General features: G+C 36.9%; 1 protein-coding gene across 1 annotated transcript; it reads right to left on the reverse strand.

The window, feature by feature from the left end:
* Window positions 1-52: 52 nt before the first annotated feature.
* Window positions 53-3,451, reverse strand: GCK72_000317 (uncharacterized protein; the record flags this gene model as incomplete). The annotated part of the gene is made up of 6 exons (XM_053722413.1): window positions 53-295; window positions 1,066-1,206; window positions 1,270-1,434; window positions 1,915-2,130; window positions 2,176-2,352; window positions 3,371-3,451. The coding sequence occupies 6 exons, from the start codon at window positions 3,449-3,451 to the stop codon at window positions 53-55; spliced, it is 1,023 nt and encodes a 340-aa protein (XP_053591058.1).
* Between the last annotated feature and the right edge of the window lie 9,766 nt (window positions 3,452-13,217).

Below are 13,217 nucleotides of genomic sequence, written 5' to 3' on the forward strand. Positions count from 1 at the left end.
GTAAGTCAAAAAATTGTCAAAAAAGTTTTCAAAAAAAAATTTTCTAAAAAAATCAATAATCCCAAAACTCTGGTGTCATTGATCCTTCCTCAGGCCATGGCTTAAACTCCAAACACCGTCGCGAATAGTTGAATGTTCCTATTCTCTCATCTTCACTGACTACATGGTCGTAATATTCATCGATATCGCCCTCTGGAATTTCAGTCCAATCCGGGTGAGGTACAAAGCTTGGGAAGCGGGACGACGTGCAGCTGATGTAGATTTTTTTGTAGTGTAAGGTACCCGATTGCCAGTTCTGCAAGAAAGTGCGCTCTACAGAACATGAAAAAGGAGATCGTGTACTCCACGTGGACAAGTTGATAGCATTTTTTTGGATTTTTCAGAAATTTGTTTTTTGTATTAAGAAAACTTTGCGGTTTTCGGATTCTCAAACAGTTTTTGTCATTTTTTCACTGTTTATTGGATTTTTGTGTTTCAAAAAACATTTTGTTCATATTTGGGTGTACTATAACCAATGTTCCAAAAAAATCAACGTTTTTCAATAAATCGTCGTGTACTCCACGTGGACAAGTTGAATTTGCGTTTTTGAGGTTTAAACGTTAAAATTTTTTAAAGCCAAACACGTTTTCAAGTTTCCCTTAAAAACCTTTGTGTACTACACTCGGACAAGTGGAATTCACGTTTTTAAATTTCGGACTGTTTTTTGTCGTGTACTCTGCGTGGACAAGTGGAATTTGAGTTTTTCGAACATTAAAAAGTTTTTTGTCGAGTTATTAGGGATTTGAAAAAGTTTTCCTTTGGAAAATGTTTTTTGTTCATATTCAAATGGTGAATTAGCATTTTTCCTACTTTTTTGAAAAAAACTATTTTTGAAGATTTTTGAAATTTTTTTGAAAAATCTTATACAAATCACATGTTCAAACAAATAATAGCGTTTTCGGTATAATTTTCGAAAATACGTTATTAGTCTATTGTGTAGTCCTCGTGGACAAGTTTTTGACGTTTTTACTTTTTTTTGCAACTTGTTCACGTGTTCTACACAACGCTTTCTCAAAAAACCCTCACATCAATAATCTTCTTCGCATGCTTCAACTTTACACTCCCTTCCAAAGTGTCCGCCACGATTTTCAGCAATTTCGAGTCTAAAACTTGATCCAAATCCACCGGTACTCCATACATTTGCAAGTCTTCGAGCTGTGGGAAGTTCTGGAAAAAAAAATGAAAAAAGAGAGATTTTTGTCGTTAATTTCTTATTTTTGCGGACAGTACCTTCATATCCAGACTCCCTCTATTGATATTATTCTGATTTGGCCGGAATAGGTACAACGTTTTTGGTTTAAGGCGTGCGGCGAGTTTCAGGTACTCCACTTCATCGGATACACCAATTTCGGTAACTGGGTGGGTGTAGGAAGCGAAGAGTGGAACGAGACCGGGCTGAAAATCGATTAAAATTTTAATTTTTCATAAAACTTTCTTAAAACCACCTAAAACCAAACTAAAGAATGCTTTCATACCAAAAAGTGTCTAAAACCCATCCAAATCCCACGAAATTGGTACCATTCGACTTGTTAAAAAATGCAAAAAATAATAAGCCTAGGTGGGGGTCGAACCCCGGATGCGAGATTACTGGCCTATCTCCTTACCAGGTAGGCTACAGGGGCTGGGGAGAAGTCGCGGCGGCGAGGGTGGCGAGGAGGCGCCGCCACCGCCACCCTTATCACAACCTCCCCTTTCTCGCCGCCGCCGCACCCCGATAGCCTACCCGGTAGAATATCTGGCCAGTAATCTGGCATCCAGGGTTCGACCCCTACCCACCCCAAACTTTTTTTGCATTTCTTTTACGAGGGTGTTAGTGGTGTCTAGACTTCATTAGAAACATTTTTTCATAATATTGAAAAAAAAAATTTTTCTCACCACTCCCAAATGAATCTTCTTGAAGTGAAACTTTGTCAGAATCCATTTCAAAATCTTCTCCAAATAATCCTTCGACGAAACACCCACACTTCTCGTCGTCTCTCTTCTATCCTCCCCATCATACTGTGTATGTACAACTGTCCGGACACCGCTCTCCACTTTCAACGTCCATTCCACAACCATATCGTCGTCCATCTCGACACGAATCGTGTAGAACTCAGAAAGATATGAGACGTTCTGATTTTCTAGGTGGTCACCTACACCAACTGATAGTTGTCCCTTGATGGACAGCGAGTACGCCGCGTCGAGAAGTGATTCGTAGTGCCCGCGAAATCGGGAATTCACTTGAGATAGGGAACGTCGGGATGACCATTGGAGGAATGGGGCCAGGTGGTTTAGGTAGACATCCGGTAGGCACCCGAGTGGGAATCGTGGTTCCTGGAAAAAATTTTATTAAAAAAATTTGTGGCAATCTTTTTGTAAGGGCGGCCCAGATCCCTTAAACAAGGAAATCGTAAATTCGTAAAAAATTTTTTTGAAAATTTTGAAAATTTTCTCAATACGGACGGCCCCTCGTAAATCTACACAAAATTTAGTGTAGATTTACGAGAAGGAACCGCCCGTCTTTTATTTACATAAGCCCCCTTTTCATGCCTACCTAATTTCCGAGTCAAAACGCAAATAGGGTTAAGCTGTGAAGCTTTGGTGGTTTTGCTAATGAGGCCTATATGAAATTTGGTTAAGAAAATGCGCTCTATTGAGAAAAACTGGTAAAAACCGGAAAAATAAATGAAAACTCTTTTTATGAGTTTCTGACTCGATTTTTTCTAAATTGTTACATTTTTTATTAATTTTTTGTTATATGGGTAGAAAGGCCAATACATAGTCACTTGTAACTATTAATTTAAATTTTTGCGTTTAGCGTCATTTTTCGAAAAATTATGACCCCTCAAAGTTAGAACGTTTTTAACCACGCCATTTTATTTAATAGTAAAATCAATGTTTGAAACAATTTGAGCTATCCCCCTCAAAAATTTGTGAAAAAAAATGCTGTCAAGTTTTTGGAAAATTTTTGAATTTTTAGGCTCAAGAAATTTGTGAGAATCGAAAATTAATTATTTATTTAATTTTATATCCCAAAAAAGATCTAATTTTGGACAATATTTTAAACAAACTATCCCGTTTCCAAGTCAATTTTAAAAAAATTTATGACCCCTCAAAGTTAGAACGTTTTTAACTACGCCAGCCTCCTTCTGACTACGGATTTTGCCATAAATCGGATTTTGAGCGGTTTCTAAGAAGTTTTGAGACATTTGAATAGTAAAATCGACGTATTTCAAAAAATTTGAGCTATCTTGTTAAATAATTTGGTGAAAAAAATTTTGTCACGTTTTTGGAAAATTTTGGAATTTTTAGAATTTTCGTGTAACATTTTTTCAAAAATTCAAATACTCACCTCTTCCACAACCTTCTTCACGTCCTTCTCCACCAAACACTTTTGATCTACCTTCATCGAAAGTGTCTTTTCTTTTGTCATTTTCTCTGAGATGTGATGTCTATCTATCTATAATTGAAAATACACTATTCACCGGTCTAGTGACAATGGATGATGATGTTAATAAGCAGTGTCGTTTCGCTTTTTTGACTTTTGATTGGCTGTTGGCGGCAACTAATTACAAATTACCTGAAAACCAGAAAACCATTAGAAGAAAATATAAGTTATATACATAAGAGAAGAGGCGGTGAGAAAAAATTTGGTGAAATTAAAAAAACAATTTAGAACCTTAAAACCGATCTTTAGCCAGATAATCAACAATGTAGAGCTGTGCGGAAGTAAAAAATTCGAAAAAGGAAGTAGAAAATTCGAAAAAGGAAGTAGAAAATTAATTTTTCACTGAAACAAATTTTGGCGAAAATACAAAATATCATCAAAAACCACCAAAATTTAGCCGAAATTTCCGTCTAACGGAAGTCGGAAGTGGCAAAAAAATTTTTTTAAGGAATTCCGCACAACTCTGGTAATTAGGCTAAGTCAAGTGCGCTCTATTGCATTTTTTGTTAAATTTCGCTATAGAGCGCATTTACAGGAAAAAGTAATTAGGTAAATCAGAAGAAAACGTGGTCTTTGAGTCATATGTAGGTGCATGTTCGCTCTAATGAGAATCAGACTTTCAAGATTTTATATATTTTCAGTAGAGCGCGTTTACTCATTCCAGTTGTATCAAAGTATGCTTTTTTTTAAGCTCAAGCGATTTTCGCACGGTACGCTAATTACAAAAGCGCTCTACCGAAACCTCAGAAAATTCTGAGCGAAATTGAGAGACTTAGAGAAAAAGATACATTTTTCAAGGGCATTTCGGTGGAGCGCAGTTGTAAGAACTGTGGTGAGCTAATAAAGTTAAAAAAAAACTGAAAAAAACGGTTATTAATGGAGCGCATTAACACACTCCGAATTTATGTAAGCACATTTTTAACGGAAAATAACCATACTTGCAAACCGGGCCAAAACGGGCCGACACGGGCCGGCGCGTAGCTCGCTTCAAACTCAATATTATGAGCTCAAAAGTATACCAAAATGTAGATCTCGACGAGTTCTATGTCCGTGACCTAATACGGGCCGGATGGTTATTCGTTAATGTGCCGCGGGCCGGGAAAAAGTGCCAAAAAACGCGAAAATGGTTAAAAAAGCCATTCTAGTCCGGCCCGCGGCACATTAACGAACAGCCATCCGGCACGTAGTAGGTCACGGACATAGAACTCGTCGAGATCTACATTTTCGTATATTTTTCAGCTCGTAATATTGCGTTTGAAGTGAGTTACGCGCCGGCCCGGTTTGCAAGTATGGATATTCTCAATAGAGTGCACTCTTGTTAAACACCACAAGCGTGTATTTGACACGTTATGCATTTTCCAAAATTATTATTTTTAAAAAAAGGTGAACAAATGCAAAAAATCGCTTTAATTCTGAAGATGTTGAAATTTGTCAAAAAAACTTTTTTCCGTTTCGGCCCAGTTTGCAAGTATGAAAATAATCACACTGTGCCCAAAATAACAAGAATTGATATGTTTTGAGAAATTCAAAACACTTTTTCCATTCAAACATTTCAAATTAACTGTTTACGGGAGCATTTGAACACTTATAAGGACACCGAACACTTGAAAAGGGGAAATGAACAACGGAGGATTAAGCTTAAGAGAGAGAGAGCACGGGCGGCTCTTGACAAGGAGCCCAACTTGACGACATAAAGAGAGACGGAGAGTGTTTTCGCGCATAAATTTTTGCGGATGTGGATATTCGGAATACACTAGTGTGTAGTTATGTAAAACGACACAAGGGGGAGATGGAATGATTAATGAGGTAGTAGTTGGAAAAGTTGTAGCTATTATTTTGGACAGAAACTATGACTTTGAAATTAAGAATATTGATAATTTTTCGCCAAAAATATTTTAAGGTCGTCTTATTGAAAAAATTCACAAAATTAGGCTAACAAGTATGGCGTGAGTGGCCGAGCGCACAAAGCGTAGTGGGAGCTTTTCAGTGCAAACAACCGCTCAAAAGTGTATTAAGTTTTGGTCTTTTTAGTTGAAAAGGTCAAACTTTGAAAGAGTGTTACGGTATCACTGATTGTCTCCACAAAGTAAATTATGTATAAACCATACAGAACAAAGGTAGAGCTCCATTTTTGTGGTGGGCAACTCTTTTGTACACTCCCTAGAGAGTTATGGTCATTTAAAGGAGACAGCTCAAAAATCGCACTATTTTGCACTGAAAAGAGTCGATTTGAGAGAGAAATTACTTCGACAAGGTGTAACTGGTTAGGGAGTGTATGTACAAAAAAGTTGTCAACTACAAAAATGGAGCTCTACCTTTGGTTTGTATGATCCATTAAAAATCTACTTCATGTCACAATAAGTATTACCATGACACAATCTCAAAGTTCGGCGTTTTCAACTAAAAAAGGCAAAACTTAATATACTTTTGAGCGGTATTGTAAACGGTAATTAAGTTTTTTTGAAAAATTTCAACATCTTCAGAATTAAAGCGATTTTTTGCATTTGTTCACCTTTTTTTTAAATAATAATTTTGGAAAATGCATAACGTGTCAAATACACGCTTGTGGTGTTTAACAAGAGTGCACTCTATTGAGAATATCCATACTTGCAAACTGGGCCGGCGCGTAACTCACTGAAAACTCAATATTATGGGCTGAAAGATATACCAAAATGTAGATCTCGGCGAGCTCTATGTCCTTGACCTGTTACGGGCCGGATGGCTATTCGTTAATGTGCCGCGGGCCGAGAAAAAGCGCCAAAAAACGCGAAAATGGCAAAAAAAAGCCATTCTAGCCAGGCCCGCGACATATTAACGAATAGCCTTCGTGCGCGTAGTGGGTCACGGACATAGAACTCGTCGAGATCTACATTTTGGTATATTTTTCAGCCCATAATATTGAGTTTGAAGTGAGTTACGCGCCGGCCCGGTTTGCAAGTATGAGAATATAACTAGAGCGCATTTTTCTACCATTTACCCTTGGTTTCGAAAATCTTGACAAAAAACGAAAAGCGGTCATTTGTTGAGCGGTTAGTGCGCTCCACTGATAATCTAGAATTTTCAAAATCTAATAGTGTCAATAGGGCCCAATTATTCTCACGCCATGCTCCCCTTTACTATAGTTGTCAAGGCCCGGTAGAAAATTTTCAAGGCCCGGCTTCTTTTTTTGCAATTTTTTTTTCGAAATTTGCTCAATTTTTCATCGAAAATGTAACCATTTTCGACTATTTTTCAGAATTTCATCAAACTCTGAATGATAGTCGAAAATTTGACTTTTTTGCGAAAAAATTTGAAAATTTGACTTTCGCGCCTATTTGCCCGGGCCAGGCCTTGACAACTATGCCCTATACCGGAAAATATATATCCGGAAGTCGGAAGTGAAAAAACGCCCGGAAGTCGGAACTCGGAAGTCGGAAGTAGATTTTTTCGCAAAGATTCAAAAACTCCTAGAAAAAGTTCATAAAATTCGCGAAAATCAGTGGAAAATTAGTTTTTGGCTGAAGAAAAGCCTATTTTCTGTCTTTTTAGACCATTTTTCCTTCTATTTCTGCGAGATGTAATTTCCGAAATCCCACAATTATGGAATGACGGAAGTCGGAAGTCGGAAGTCGGAAGTAAAATTTTGAAAACGGAAGTCGGAAGTCGGAAGTCGGAAGTAAAATTTTCAAAACGGAAGTCGGAAGTCGGAAGTGAAAAACGTCGGAAGTCGGAAGTCGGAAGTCGGAATTCCGCGCAACTCTGCCCTGCACCTCATAAAATATCAACCCCCAAATAAATTTCTTTAAGATACCGGCCTAGTGGCCATAAGAGCACGTAAACTGATAACTCGGTTGAAGGTTCGGTTTTACAGGTGAACTATTACTTTTTGAAGAAATTAGTATTTTAAAGCATAAAAATAAAAATTGTGAGTATTCATAAACTTACAAATACTGATAAGAGATCAACGGTTATTAACCGTTAATACAAACAACACAACAAAAAAAATTTTGATAAGGAGGAGGTGTTTAGTAGGGAAGTGAGCCCAAACACAATGCAACAAAAAGAAGAAGAAAATATTGCGTAAAAATTGAATAACAATTTTGGGACGTTTTGACACCGATTCTAGAACGTCCGGTTTCAAAGTGTCCGGATTTTCATTACAGGAAGGTATTTTTCTTTTTTGTCCAAAAAAGTAGTATCACATTTTCGGTAGCCGCAAGTGTATGTACAGTCGAAAAGAAAAAAAACATACGAAATATGACTCACAAACGGAAAAAAGAACGCATTACTGATCTATTGAATTTGAATAAACAAAAATAAACATATTTTCTCATGTTTGTAACTCGCGTCAAACTGTGATTTATGAGCTGAAAAATATACCAAAATGTAGATCTCGACGAGTTCTATGTCCGTGACCAACTACGGACCGGATGGCTATTCGTTAATGTGCCGCGGGCCGGGAAAAAAGTGCCGCAAAACGCGAAAATGGCCAAAAAAGCCATTCTAGCTCGGACCGCGGCATATTAACGAATAGACATCCGGCCCGTAGTAGGCCACGGACATAGAACTCGCCGAGATCTACATTTTGGTATATTTTTCAGCTCATAATATTGAGTTTGACGCGAGTTACGAACCGGCCCGGTTTGCAGAGTCTTACATTAGTAAGAATTTTTTATATGCTGGTGAAAAATTTGACAAAAACAAAAGTGTTCAGAGAAATTTTCAAAAATTTAGCTTAAAACTCGTAAAGCTCAAATTTTTTAGTGAGGCAAGATGGGTTTTGGAACATAAACGTTTGTGCGGTTTTCATTCAAATAAAACATTTTACCTGCATAGTTTTTTTAAAGAACTAGTTTCCAGATTTTGGATTTCTTCACCACTCACTATTTCTAAACTTTCAAACAACAAAAATATAAAGTTTATAATAATCTACCAAAAGAAACCAGACCATATAATATCACTCATCTGTAACCAAGCCGACGTTTTTTTTCTTTTTTTCACAGAGTTTCTATCTTCACGAAAAAAAAACTTTTGATGGTAAGAGGGGAAACTAAAATTCTGGGATCAAGCGGCTTAAAGGCTGAAAATGATCCAAAACGTGAATATTTTAACTTTTTGAAAAAAAAGTAGCAGTTACATAGGTTTGACGGCAAAAAACGTTTAAAAAAACTAAATGTGGAAAAACGATTTTTTCGTCTAATATTGATATCTTATTGGGTTGGGTGCAAATGCGCCTTAATGCAAAGAATTTTAATTAGGTTATGCTTAGGGAGGTCCGAAATAGTGAAATTTTCAAGTTTTCTGAAATTTTTTATTAAAAACTGCTTGACGACGGGTAGCCTAGATTTCTCACGGTAGCAAATTGCAATCGCCGACTTAAATTTTTCAAAAATCAAAATTTCGTTAGAATTTTCTAAATGTTATTAAAATTCCGTCAAAACTCAAGCTTGACTTGAAAAATTTGATTTCAGGGATTTTCTCGGCCTCAAAGCACACTACGGAAGTAGTCGATCATGTCAGTACCAAAAAAGTTTCTCAATAGAGCGCACTTTCAAAAACAACAAAAAAATGGAAGCAAATCATTGATTACCTCTAAATCACCACTGATTTCCCATCCATCTCTCTAATTTTCCCTCTATTTGCACAAATGGGCGGTCCCTCCCGCTTATTCTCCCGCAAAATAATAAAGCGCTTATTCTTCCACGGATTATGTAAATATTTGAGCACCTCATTCTGTTTTTTACTAATTTCATATATAATTTGCTTCAGGAGTCAGGCTAAAAAACGAAAAAAAATTCGCGAAATAAAAAAATGCATGCAGCAAGAAAAAGTGTAAGAAAAATGAGCAGCTCACTCGAGGGATGGAGAGAGAGATGGAAAAATGGAGAGACGCAGAGAAAAAGACTGGAAAATTTTAGAAGGAAGGGCTCAGGGAAACGAGAGAATGGAAGAATTTGCATGCCTTTTCTCTTTTTTTCTTCTTTTTTTTTCTGTGAGTCAAGAGAAATGTTTTCCGTCTGAATGGGGGAGTAATGGGGTCTTTTTTTTATTGTTGTTTTTTTCTGGGAGGCGGGACTTTTGATCATTGGTCACTTACCACAATAGGATGAACAAAAAAATGTAGGCTTTAGCCTCTAAGGCTTTTAGGCTTTAGACTCTAAAGTGATCGGTTTTGAGGTTTTAGACTCTAAGAGTTTAGGCTCTAAGACTTTATACTCTAAGGCTCAAGTAGGCTATTTAAGACGACTTAAGAATTTGGCAAGTTTGACGGGTCATAACTCGGTTCACAGAAGGATTTAGCTAAATTTTATTTTAGATTCGGAATCTACGGACTCGAAAGTATCACTACACCTGTTAAAATTTATTTAGACGGTACTTTCGGAAATTTTTTGAAAAGCATCAAACGATACCTTAAACAGTGGTCTACTAAGTTTGGTGGATGAAATTAACGTTAGAGCAGATTTTCAGACTCGCTGAGATCAAAAATTACTCGAAACTAAAGTACAAGGATGGTTAAGAAAATAGTTGATATTATGTAAAAATTGGTCACCTTTGAGAGCACGTCAAGGTATCACATTCTTTGCCAAAATTTCCAAATTATTTATTGTTGTGTAGAACGCAACTAGCTCTACATTTTTGCAGTTGACAACTTTTTGATAGCTATTCACATTTTTGAGATATGCGCTTTTAAAGATAGCTACCTCCAAGGCTGCAAGAGAAAAGGAGGGGAGAGACGCAGAGAAGCGAGACGCCCTCCTCTTTTCGCACGCTCTCTCGCCCTCCTAACTTTAAATACGCATATCTCGAAAACGTGAGGGGCACGGTGATTTTTTCGCTACATTTCCCGTTGACAATTTTTCGCCTCATGGTGCGCAGAAAAATGGGCGGGGCTAAGGATGTAACCCCGCGGCACAGAAAAATGAGGTTAATAAATTGCAGTGAAGTGCAGAGAAAGTTTAATGAAAAGTGTTCGTTTGGAAACAAAAACATGGTAGATAAGTCAAAAATTGCTCGAAAAACGTATTTATGTTATCAAACCAGAAAGTTTCAAGTGAAAAACATCTCAAATTTGACGTTTCAACTGTATTCATCCGTTTTTCGGCGAAGAGAAGCGTAAAAAGTGCAATCCAGTGATCAATCTCCTTCGTTTCTAACTTTTTCAAGGCATCTAGGAGATAATCTGATAAATGAAATGTTGTAAACTCCTATTTGAAACATTTACAATCACACAAGAGACACCGTACAAATCGGAAAGAATGTTGGATCGGGAAGAAGCAAATTGGGAAGTGACGAATCGCGAATAACACTTTTTCGCAAGTTCCAGTGTTTGAAAGGAACGAAAAGTTGATAATTTTTTGTGTAGTTTAGTTATTTAGCTTACATTAGCTTACAAATGGTGTGTTTTCATGTTATTGAACTGATTTTATGAAAATTTGCTTCGCGACGACGGTATATCGAGTGAAGTTCAAAGTTGTCATCGGCCCCTCTTCTCAATAATTACACAACACACTTTCAAATGAAAGTTTTTTTCATTTCCGACACTGAAACTTAATAAAAAGGCTCTTATCGACTCGTCACTTCCCGATTTGCTTCTTCCCGATTCGTTTCTTCCAGATCTAGTTTCTTGTCGATTGATAACCTCTATAAAACGACTGGAAATGCTCCCCGTCGTTTGAATCACCCTGAATACACTTTGAACGATTTACATGATTTCAAGCTTCAAAGTTTCCATTTGTAGTACTGAAATCTCACAAAAACCTGAATAACTTTTTTCCCAGAATCGTTCTGCAAAATTTGAATACAAATTCGAAATCAGTACAAAATTTCCCTTCTAGTGATATATGTATCTACCCATAACTCCATCTTTACTCGTGATATTTCGCTAGTTAAATTATACGTGAAAGATGAGCTACTTCGTGAGCTTTTTCAAATCTAGGCCATGGTCATTTTAAAAACTAGGCCATCAGGAATTTTCAATTTCAACAAACTCCCGTTTTCTATATGAAGGAGGCCTTAAAACGACAGAAATTTTTTTCTACATAAACTAGATCGAAAAAAAATAATCTTATGAAAGCGTTTTTTCAAAGTTATGGATTCAGTTTTTTTTAAAACCTCGTCAAAGTTTGTGGAAGAGAAATTAACACTGACGAAAGTCTCTTCAACAAAATCCAGTTTTCTATATGAAGGAGGCATCAAAACGGCTAGAATTTTTTTCTACATAAACTAGATCGAAAAAAAATAATCTTATGAGCGCGTTTTTTGAAATTTATGGGTTCAGTTTTTTTATATAGCTGATTAAAAATAATGGCAGAAAAAATTACACTGCGTTGTCTGGCGGAGCGCATTTGCCTCACGGGGTCGTGACCTAGCGAGAAGCAGAAATATGGAAGAGAAACCCAAATTTAATGTACAGAAAAAATCACCGTGAGGGGTTATCGAAAAGTTGTCAACTACAAAAATGAAGATCTAGGCTTGATCTACCTACCCAATACAATTTTTGGAACTGTTGAACACACTATGATGTGCTCTCAAACCTAAGACACCTCAACATGACAAGTTTACAACAAGGTGGTGGTCAGTGTGAAGAGTATCTTTAAAAATGATAAGAAAAATAGAGTGACCACAAGTGTCTTCTCAAGAGAAAGAGAGCAAGGTTGTCAATCTGTTTGATTATGTGGGTGTGCATAATATGTCTGGGTCTCTCTGACTCTTTCCGTCTCCGGAGAGAAAAGAAAATGAGAAAAGTTTAAAGATACGAATGAGAGGAGATCGTGGTGGTGGTGGGAGACGGAGAAGGAGCACATGGTCTTTCGGGAAAAATAGAGAAACGGATCCCGGATACACTTCTCGACGGGTAGTGGTGAGAAATTGATGGGATTTGGGGAGAGAGAGAGTAAGCAGGTGTAATGTGTAATCTGTCTGGAGGTTGTTCGGGGACAAACGGATATAAGGAGGTACAGACAGACAAAAAACACTTTGCCCCTGGAACTTAAAGCCCTAAAGTCCTACAATGACACTTTTATGGTCATACATTCTTAAAATTTTACGATTTGTGAAAATTTTTGACTCAACTTTAACCCATTGTCACACTTTCCATTAAAGCTCTATTGTTTTGAATTTGCTTTTGCTGTGTAGATCAAATCTAGGGCTACATTTTTGTAGTTGTCAACTTTTTAATAGCTCTGCACGCTTTTGAGATATGTGCCTTTAAAGATTCCAACTTAGAAGAAGCGCCAGAGAAAATTGGTCAACTTTGACATATCCACTTGGTATCATTTTATGTTCCAAATGTTCCATATTTATATTTTTCTTGTAGATCAAACTAAGGGCTACATTTTTTCAGCTTACCGTTTCTTGATACTATTCACGCTTTTGAGATATGGGGCTTTGAAGTTACTGCGTCTTGAGGAAGAGGGGGGCGGAGACGCAGAGAAGCTAGACGCCCTCCTCTATTCACGCGCTCTCTCAATCTTTAAAGGCACATATCTCGAAAATGTGAATAGCTATCAAAAATTTGTCAACTATGAAAATAGAGACCTAGATTTGATCTACAAAACTAATCTAAATTTGAAACATTTTGAATATAACACGCGATGTTACAGACCTTCAAACTTTTGACAGAAAAAACAACTTTTCGAAAAGTTAAATGCCATTCGAAACCATTTTAAAACCGAATAACAAAGAGTTCAACACTTAAAAATAACAGAACAATTACACTCATATTTTTGAGGAGATTCCTCCCTTTTATTTTTCACTTTCTACCTCAATGCAT

Source organism: Caenorhabditis remanei, chromosome I (assembly GCF_010183535.1).
Source record: "Caenorhabditis remanei strain PX506 chromosome I, whole genome shotgun sequence".
Classification (NCBI taxonomy): domain Eukaryota; kingdom Metazoa; phylum Nematoda; class Chromadorea; order Rhabditida; family Rhabditidae; genus Caenorhabditis; species Caenorhabditis remanei.